At 34.5% G+C, this 10,142-nt stretch overlaps 1 protein-coding gene across 1 annotated transcript; it reads left to right on the top strand.

The window, feature by feature from the left end:
• The first annotated feature begins 326 nt into the window (after window positions 1-326).
• On the top strand, window positions 327-9,192 carry LOC123903085 (nucleolar protein 14). The gene is made up of 13 exons (XM_045952963.1): window positions 327-925; window positions 1,542-1,683; window positions 2,021-2,103; window positions 2,344-2,403; window positions 2,507-2,722; window positions 2,812-2,940; window positions 3,355-4,059; window positions 4,965-5,157; window positions 5,274-5,467; window positions 5,798-5,902; window positions 7,906-8,045; window positions 8,334-8,612; window positions 8,715-9,192. The coding sequence occupies exons 1-13, from the start codon at window positions 545-547 to the stop codon at window positions 8,977-8,979; spliced, it is 2,892 nt and encodes a 963-aa protein (XP_045808919.1). The 5' UTR covers window positions 327-544; the 3' UTR covers window positions 8,980-9,192.
• Window positions 9,193-10,142: the final 950 nt, after the last annotated feature.

The following is a 10,142-nucleotide window of genomic DNA, read 5'->3' as shown; positions in this document are numbered from 1 at the left end:
GACAGTTAAGTCACTTAAGTACCTATTAACAAATTATATTTCCACCATCATTTTTATTTTATTTTTTATTAATTATTAAGTGGCAAAAAGAAGCTGACGTGACAGTTGAGTCACTTAAGTAACTTGTATATCAGCGTTGATTCGATTAAAATTGACCTTTGTAAAATGGGTAAAAATAGGATGCCAAAAATACTATTTTAAAAATTAAGGAACCAGAATCACAAGTTTGTGGAACTTAAAGATCTAAAATAGTTTTTTTTTTTGTAAGGGGATTGATTTTTTCATAAGAAGTGCTTAAAATAGTTTTTTTAAATTAAAATTAAAATAGTTTTTTTTATTTCTTCTTTAACTTTTTGTAAACCCCTAATTCTTGTCCATCGGTTTTCACTTCCACAAGTTCGCACAATACACAAAACCCCATTCTTTTTCTTCAACCTCTTCACTCTTCACTCTTCCCGCCGCCGCACCGTCTCCACCACACCACCACCTCACTCCTTTTACAGTTCACTCATCCAACTCCCACCGTTACTGCTCAAACCCATCAATGGCGAAATCATCAAAACGCAGCATCGCCAATGGAACCAACAAAAGCAACAACAAAAACACCGGCAAGAAGAATAAGAAAAACAAGATGGGTCCAGAAGGTGTAGCGATGAAATCAAAGGCTCCTAAGGTGAACGATAACCCTTTTGAGACGATTTGGTCGAAGAGGAAGTTTGATATTATGGGACAGAAGCGTAAAGGAGACACCAAACGATTAGGGTTAGCTCGTTCGATTGCTATTGAGAAGAGGAAGAAGAGATTGTTTAAGGAGTATGAACAGAGTAATAAAAACTCTGAATTTATTGATAGGAGAATTGGTGAGAATGATGAAGGACTTGATGATTTTGGAAAAGCTATTCTTAGATCGCAGCGCGAACGCCAGGTAGTGTTTCACTAAACCATTGATATGGAATAGCAATAAAGTATGAATTTTTTCAGGTTAAGTTTTTGGGAAACTAAAATTAGCTATCAGGTTACTGCTATCGGGCCACCATTGATATGGAATAGCAAGAAAGTATGAATTTTTTCAGTTTAAGTTCTTGGAAAACTAAAATTAGCTATCAAGTTAGTGCTATCGAGCCACTCGGGTTACACTCCAAATGGTGTAATAGGGTAATCCCCATACATTGGATGAGATAAGACCTAAATATAAGTTTTTATTTTTTTAGTGTTAACCTCTGGTTCCTGTGAATGGACCCTGGTAATCCGGAGTTCGGCCGCAGAGTAAGTAAAACACGAACTCAAGTTCTCCCGAACAATGTCTTAGGGAGCTCATTAACCACTTGAAAGAAAACATTTGGTTAGCCTAAGCCTAAATTTAAGTTTATAAGTGGGTTAGTTATCACTTTATAAACCGATTTTATAAGGATGAATAGACCTGATTCAAATTCTAAGATGATATAGTTTTTGTGAAGAGAACTGAATCTGTCCTTATTTTTGAATTTTTGACTGATTTTGTTTTTTAATTAATGATTGTTATATGGTTGTTGAAATTGTAGTTGAACGTGAAATTGAGTAAAAAAAGCAAGTATCATTTGTCAGATGGAGAAGAGGATGATGAATTTGAAGGAATTGATGCTCTTGGAAGGGATGATTTTGAGGATGACATACCTGGTGAAGATGGTGGCGATGAATTTGATAGTACGTTGCATTTGTATTACTTTATGTTTACCATGTTAATGTTAATGATGTGCTAAGGTGATATTGGGTTTTTGGATTTGTTTGCACACCCTAATGAGCTAACTAATGGATGATAGTTAGATGATTAATTATGTACATTTTTTTTACTGCTGAGTTTGGTTATTTGGGAACCTTTCGGGTTTGAATTCTTGTTTAAGGACTCCTTAAGCTGCTTGTTATGCTGTTCTTTTGCATCTTTTTATGGCGGCATGACATATTTTATCCCTCTGCTATTTGCCTCTATCTTTACGAATTTCTAAGTGTGCCTGAAAGTTTATGTTGCATATGGATTTTGCAGAGGAATCAGATTTAGCTCAGCGTCTTGATGCTTATAGTATGCAGAGTCCGGGGGGGAGAGGTGTGGCCGACGGTGAAGAAAAAGTAAGGACTATTATGCTGTCAATGTTGGCTCCCTTATTATTATTTTTTATGTATATTTATCTTCTATTTCAGCAACTATAGGGAATCATTACGCACCCCATGAATAATGCTTTGCGTAATCTGCCAATTTTGCTCTTTCGATGACTATAGGGAATCTTGATATCATATTTGCTAAACTTTTCACAATTGTCGCTTTATTTAAATTACTTTGAAGCTGTTTCTGACTGTTGATTTCTACAGATACGTAAATCCAAGAAGGAAGTGATGGCCGAGGTTATGGCAAAAAGCAAGCTTTTCAAGGTCTGCGATATTTCTTAAATCAGGCCCAAAAAGCAGGCTCTGTTATTTTATTTGTCTTCTGTAATTTGTTCACTTTCTTTTCTTTCACTCTAATATTTTCCAGGCTCAAAAAGCAAAAGAAAAGGGAGAAGATGAAGAACTCCTCCAAGACTTAGATAGTAAATTCACATCTCTGGTTCATTCCAAGGCCTTGTTGTCTCTGACTGAACCAAACAAGATGAAAGCTTTGAAAGCTCTGGTGAACAATAGTAGTATTTCAATTGAAAAAAGTGATAAAGATAGCTTGTCTGCTACACAGGCAACGAAAATGTTTGTGCAGGTACCATTATTTATCCTTGAGGGTTCCTCTTGCCCTAATAACTTCTCATGATAAGAACATCCTATATTCCAACTTTCTCTTTATGGCAGGAAAAGCCTGATGAGTATGACCAAACTGTAAGACAATTGGGATTTGAAATGCGTGCTCGTCCTTCAGATAGGCTGAAGACTCCAGAAGAGATTGCTCTGGAGGAAAGAGAACGATTAGTGGCGTTGGAGGTATGATAACATGACTTTTGGCTATAAGTTTGTTATTATACAATGAAAAAAATTACCCTTAGCATTTTGTCACGTTTTTTAAACATTAGCTGACCTCCATTCTTGGTTGTATATGTGAGCTACATTTTAAGATGGTTTAGATCACTTGTTATGGCCAAAGTGTATGGATTGGGATGCACCTAAAACTGCCTAGCTTAATGTAGGATTGATGTTCATATTATGTAATATATATAGTATGCTAATGTAGAGAGCCAGTGAGCCTTGGCAGTGTCGTCACTTGTAATACCATTGGCTTGTAACCTTGCGGTTTTGGGTGATAATCAGGGAAACGGGCTCTCTGCACATGGGAGTAAAATTGTGTAAATACTTATTTTTACTGAGTCAAATACTTAGTTCTTTAATTCATAATTTCAGGAACAACGGCAGAAGAGGATGGCCGCTGTTGAAGATTCAAGTGAAGAAGACGACGAAGATTCAGAAAAGCCATCAATACAGAAACCAAGATCTCTCTCTGGTGATGACCTTGGCGATTCCTTCTCTGTCGACGAAGAAACTATACCTAAAAAGGGTTGGGTTGATGAGATTCTTGAGAGAAAAGATGAGGAGGAGGGTTCTTCCAGTGAAGATGATGATGGTGAAGAAGATGACGATGGTGAAGATTCTGATGATTTGGAAAGCTCTGAAGATCCCGATGCAGGATCAGAGGATGATCTTGATGAACACAATAAGAATATTACTTTGAGAGACTGGGAACAGAGTGATGATGATGATATTAGTGCAGGTTCAGATGAAGATGATGATGAGGACGGAGAAAGAGCTGCTGAAGAAGTTGATAAAGTAAAAGGGTTGAATGTTGGGGTTCATAAAAAAACAAAGAGAAATGATTCTGCTGAAAGCGTAAAGGGAGATAATGGTTCTTTAGATGCTAAGAAGATAGTCGTTGGAGGGAAAATGTCGAAAGGGTTAGAGATTCCTTATATAATTGAAGCTCCGAAGACCTTTGAAGAACTATCTTCACTGGTGGATAAACGTTCAAATTCTGACATTATCTTAATCATCAATCGGATTCGGAAAAACGATTCAATCAAAGTTGCTGCAGAAAATCGAAAGAAAGTGCAAGTAAGAAATATACCTTTATATTAACTATTTGTTTTGATTCAAATTTCCTTGGTGCTTGTATTCATGTTTACTGAATCCACTGGTTGTTGTATGTGAGAAGCATGATAACTTGGACTTTTCAACCTGAGTTTAACTGTTATATGAACTTTTATGTGGTATTGTTGACAATTATTGAAAAATCCAGATTTCCCTCAACTCAACTGTTATATATATATATATACATATCCGTAAAAAAAAAACTGTTTAAATATAGGTTTTAATGTTATCATGCTTTGTTCGTTGGATGAAACCTATAGCTTATGTATTTTAAACTATATTCAATTTACAATTTTGTTGGTGCTACAATTATTGTCTATAGGGGACTGACCATTCTTGCTTCATACCTACTGTCCTACAGGACTTATTTATAGAAATTGAGAGAGAAAATAATTGGTCCACAGATATGGTACACAGCTAACAGACGGCCACTCCCCTGTTTTTTTTAGGAGACTGCTCCCCTGGTTAACAGCCAATAATATACAAGAAAACATTTTGTAATAAAGAACATCCGAATAATCCCATTATATATGACCCAGAAACTATTCAAAACAAGTTCTAACTCTTCATATCGATATAATCTAGTTAATACAGGTTGGTTATGTTGTCATTGATGCATTGCAAGGTTTAGTTTGAACAATTTTTATGGAGTGTAAAGAAGTATGACATGTGCCCGGTGATTGTTTGCATTTCTTTGTAGCCCAGTCCATTTTGCAATGCTCTCTCAGATTTAACAGACTATTTTATTTAGTTGGTTAATGAAAGACTGTCTCTTACTGTTCCTAAATATTTTATCAGGAAGTTGTGGCTCTTGATTATTGTACTTCTAATTATATGAGAAGTATTTATAACCATTCTGCTCTTTTCAGGTATTTTATGGAGTATTATTGCAGTATTTTGCTGTTTTGGCAAATAAAAAACCATTGAATGCTGAGTTAGTTAATATGCTGGTGAAGCCGTTGATAGAGATGAGTTCAGAAGTCCCATACTTTGCTGCAATATGTGCCCGTCGCAGAATAGAAACCACTAGAAAGCAATTTGTTGAGAGTATAAAAAACGCAGGTCAGAATAAAATTAACTTGAATATTTGTGGTCTCTGCCTCTTTTATCAAGAACTATGGATTCATATATGTTTAAGCAGCAAATGATCTAAAATTAAAATTCTTCTGCTATCACAGAAAGTAGCAGTTGGCCTTCTTCAAAGACGCTGTGTCTCTTTCGATTGTGGTCCATGATATTTCCATGTTCTGATTATAGACATCCAGTTACGACTCCTGTGGTACTATTGATGTGTGAATATCTGATGCGTTGCCCAATAACATCTGGCCGGGATATTGCCATTGGATCTTTCTTATGCTCTATGCTTCTCTCTGTAAGTACCTCCTGTGGCAAGTTACTTTCTTGTCTTTAACTTGTACACTTCTGGTGTACCTCCTGTGGCAAGTTACTTTCTTGTCTTTAACTTGTACACTTCTGGTATGGTATTGGTATCACCAACAACGAACTGATGAAACCATGTCTAAATTCTATCATGAAATAGTTGCGTCTTACCAATTCTTCATGTAAATCTATAAATCTGATCTGTTTCCACAAATGAATATAGCCTTTGAACTCTGCTTTCTAAGTATTGCTGAACATAAACTTCCTCTGTCTTTCATTTATTGCATTTACAGCTTGCTCACATAGTAAATATAAAATACAGGTGTTGAAACAGTCCCAGAAGTTTTGTCCTGAAGCAATAGTATTTATTCGAACTTTACTGCTGGCAATCACTGACAGTAAACATAACTCAAGCAAAGATTCCCAGGTATGATTTCTTCATTGATCATTTGCAGTTCATATCATATTTTGGTGTGTGTACGTCCGTGTGCTTGCAAATATTTTGTATTTAACTATTTATGTATGCATGAAATGACAACCTCCTCATCTTGTGTATTAGTGTCTTCAATATGTATTTGGATGAAATAACACTTCAAAATTTCAGATCTTTCATAGAAATCCAAATTCCTTAATGCTAGTGCTAATCATTGTTGTCTAATTTGCAGAAAAAAATCATTGTTGTTTATTCTTTTCTGTTAGACCATACTCTCCTTTCCTTGTGCACAATTTCTTTTACCTCTTCAAAACTCAGTTGAAAAAACACATTCAGTGCTTGTTTGGATGAGCTTTTGAACACATCAAACTTGCGTCTACGGGCTTAACGTGATTTTACTCATTTATAAAGTTGTTTGGTTTGCAAAATTTAAAGCAATTCTATAGCTCAAAACGTGATTCTAAGTGAAGCTGGAATATGGAGCTTCTGCGTCATTTACAATCGATTCCAATAAATTTATTGGTGTGCGGGACATCTATATTTCCTTTATTCCGTAATTATCCTCAATATCTTCAATGCATATTGCTTATTTCTCCTAAAGTATTTGTTGACCTTTGATGTGTTATATATAGCTTGAATAAATGAGTACTTTTTTACAATAATTAGTATGACTATTAGTGCATTATTATTTTTTTTTACGTAATATTTGTGGATTAATAAGTGTTGCATAATTATTGTCAAAAGAAAAATAAGTTTTGTATAATTTTTTTTTAACGAAAAATATATTATTAATGAGTTCGTCAAAAAAAAAATTATTAATGAGATCTCTGCACAAGACGAACAGAGACCGGTATAAAATTAAATATATAATAGGGCGCCGTATATATACAGAACGCCAAAAATAAGTGTTGCATAATTTTGTACAATATGTAATTTTTGTGGACCGCTTCGATGTCTTTATTTTTTTTTTATCAATTTGTCTTGTGGCTAGAATTTTACCTTTTAAGGTGAATTAGTAGGAGTACCATGATACGAAGATATGTCTCTACTTATTATTTATAAGGGTCTGATTATATTTAAATATTTAACTATTAGTAATTTAGTTTTATGTTTTATGAAAATATACATATTAAAACCCAATATGGTAATTATACATACAAAAGCAATTTTGGTTCAAATTGTCCAAACAACATCAAATTTTGAGAATCACTTCTACATTAATGTAACCAAACATAAATCAATTCTGTTCAACTCACTTTTAATCAAACTCAATTATGTCAAACTCAATTCTATCAAAATCAATTCTATCCACCACAGAACCAAACACATACTCAATAGTTGTTGTTCATTTTCTTGTATATTTCTACTGATGCCCCTTTTTTTCTTTTTCCTTAGTTTCTCAAGTGTACTATAATATTAGTGTATTATAATATAAAAATAAAAAAAAGCTGGTAGAAAAACATTATTTGTGGAAGCAAATAATTGAGGAAAAAAGCATGATCCGATGTCGGAAAGATATGCCCTCTTTAATTTGCTTGCCGAATTCACTTTCGTGCGTGATGTCTGGTTCTATATGCCCTCTTTAATTTGCTTGCCGAATTCACTTTCGTGCGTGATGTCTGATTCTCGCACAGCATATATGTTTGTTTAACCTACATCTCTAATGGAAATTTTGCTAAGGATAAACTAATTTTGCTAAAGTTCTATGAGATATTCTTAATGATACAAACTTCTGATTTTGTTGATAAGTATACATTGTCGTTCTAATTATAGTAAGTTTTACTTGCTTGTAGTACCTACCTTTTAGTTCACTAGATTCTTTTCATGGTCTTGTGTTTGAGAATTGAGATTGATATGTGAAGGTTATCACTTGAGTAAATCTGTAACCTATCTAGTTCATGTAAATATCATTCGTATCATATGGTGCTGTACTTAAATGATCTTACCACAATGTTATGGTTGGACAATGAATGACCATATTGTTTGTTTTCTGCCAGCTATATCATCATATGGAACTGAAAGATCTTAAGCCTCTACTGTGCATAAATGAGGCAGTTGACAAGATTAGCCCTCTGAATTTCTTTAAGTTAATAGACATGCCGGAAGACGATCCTTTCTTCATTACCGATGGTTTCAGGTAAACCAATTTGTTACCATGTTTTATGAACGAAAAATGTTACCACCTTTGTAGTCAATCTTGGTATTTGAAACAAAAATAGAAGGGTACTGAGTATTGTTGTTCTTGAGTCATGCTATCAAGAGCTGGTCATTTTAGATTTGGTACCATAGCTATGATCTCAGAATTAATACTAGATGCAACTATGTTGTGAGACTGAGGATTATCTTCAGAGTATTGATCGATGATTTGTTTTTTCAAGTTCTGTGGTTTCATATATCTTGGCTGATTGTGACTTTTTGATTACAGGGCTAGTGTATTAGTTACTGCTGTAGAAACTCTACAAGGATATATCAATACCTATGATAACTTAAGTTCATTCCCGGAAATATTTTTACCGATATTAGGATTACTACGTGAGATATCTGAACAGAAAAATATGCAAAATGCATTACGAGATAAATTTAAAGATGTGGCTGAGCTCCTTAAGTTGAAAGTGGACGAACATCTTGCTTTGAGGCGACCACTTCAAATGCGGAAACAAAAGCCAGTTCCAATCAAATTACTGAATCCTAAGTTTGAGGAAAAGTAAGTTCTTCCTTTTCCTATGTGTCATTTTGGTGTTGTAATATGTTCCCTTACAATAAAGGCAACAAAAATTAAGCACTAATGTCATACTATTTTCTGCAGCTATGTTAAGGGTAGAGATTATGATCCAGACCTTGAGCGAGCTGAACGGAGAAAAATGAAGAGACTGGTGAAGCGTGAAGCTAAACGCACTGCTCGTGATTTACGTAAAGACAACTGCTTCTTGCTTGAGGCGAAGGATAAAGAAAGGGCTTTAATGCAGAAAGCAAGAGCTGAGAAGTACGGAAAGACTAAAGCTTTCCTTCAAGAGCAAGAACATGCTTTTAAATCTGGACAACTAGGAAAAGGGAGGAAGAGAAGCAGATAATTTTTTATATAAATTAATATTAAAACTTGTGGGGTTTTGCCTGCAAATATACTAATCAATCTTGTGCCATTGTTTATTTATTTTTTTGAAAACTAACGCTGGTTAGAGTCTATAGCATAGGCTTTTATATCCCTAAAACATTAAAATGTTCATGACTGTGTAAGACACTCTCAATTTAGTACCTAAGAATATGAATATTTTAATTTAATTATAGATTCTGTAAAATGTTTTTCAAATTCGTCCTCATGTGAATGTTCATCACTCAACATTGTGGATGGTGATGACATGTCTATTAAGTGTAATGTTGACAATCAAAATGGTTATTGATTTATGAGAAACTCTTGGATGGTCTCGTGACCATAAAATAGCATTTGGTCAACCAATCAAAATTTGACAACTCATATTAAGAGAGAGAAAATTGTCAATGAAAAGCAAAGAGACAAAACCATATTCACTCATCCACCACCGCCTACCTCCTTAACCAGCGACCACCACGAATCGTCCACCTCCCATCACCGACCGCCATCAATCTTCGTTCCCATCCTTTCTCCACCACACCTCAGCCTTCGCGTTTCCGGCACCATCACCGGTGAGAAATATGGTTGATACCGGAGAGGAAGAGAGATCTGAGAGTGAGAGAAGAGGATAACATTGTCGGTGGCGTTGATCTCTAACCAGATCAAAATCTGGACAACGGTGGTTATGTGGTGTGGACAACGGTGGTGGGTCTTCCTTCCATTTTCTTCAATTTGCAGAGAAAAAACAATTTCTCTCTCTTTGTTGTTTTTTTGTTAACAAAATTCTCTTTCCATTCCATGTGTCAAAATTTGAGTGGATGAGACCAAATGTTATTTTATGGTCACGAGACCATACAAGAGTTTCTCTTTATGTAAATGGATGCTCTCAATTTGGTATTTGTGAACATAAATTTATTTAAATTTTGTTCTTTGTAAAGTGTTGATCAAATTTGTCAATTAGTGAATGTTCGACACTAAACATTGTGGGATTTAGATTCTCTGAAATAACAAGTAGAATGTAAAGTGAAAAATATCGAGAGCTGTGTAATAATTTTATGATTTGTTATGGTGTATCTATAATATCTACTTTATATTTAATTTATTAATTTATTAATTAATGGTTGATATTACTTATTTTATATAATA

Source organism: Trifolium pratense, linkage group LG1, assembly GCF_020283565.1.
Source record: "Trifolium pratense cultivar HEN17-A07 linkage group LG1, ARS_RC_1.1, whole genome shotgun sequence".
Classification (NCBI taxonomy): domain Eukaryota; kingdom Viridiplantae; phylum Streptophyta; class Magnoliopsida; order Fabales; family Fabaceae; genus Trifolium; species Trifolium pratense.
Note: the sequence above shows the minus strand (reverse complement) of the source record. Positions and strands in the feature narration are given on the sequence as shown.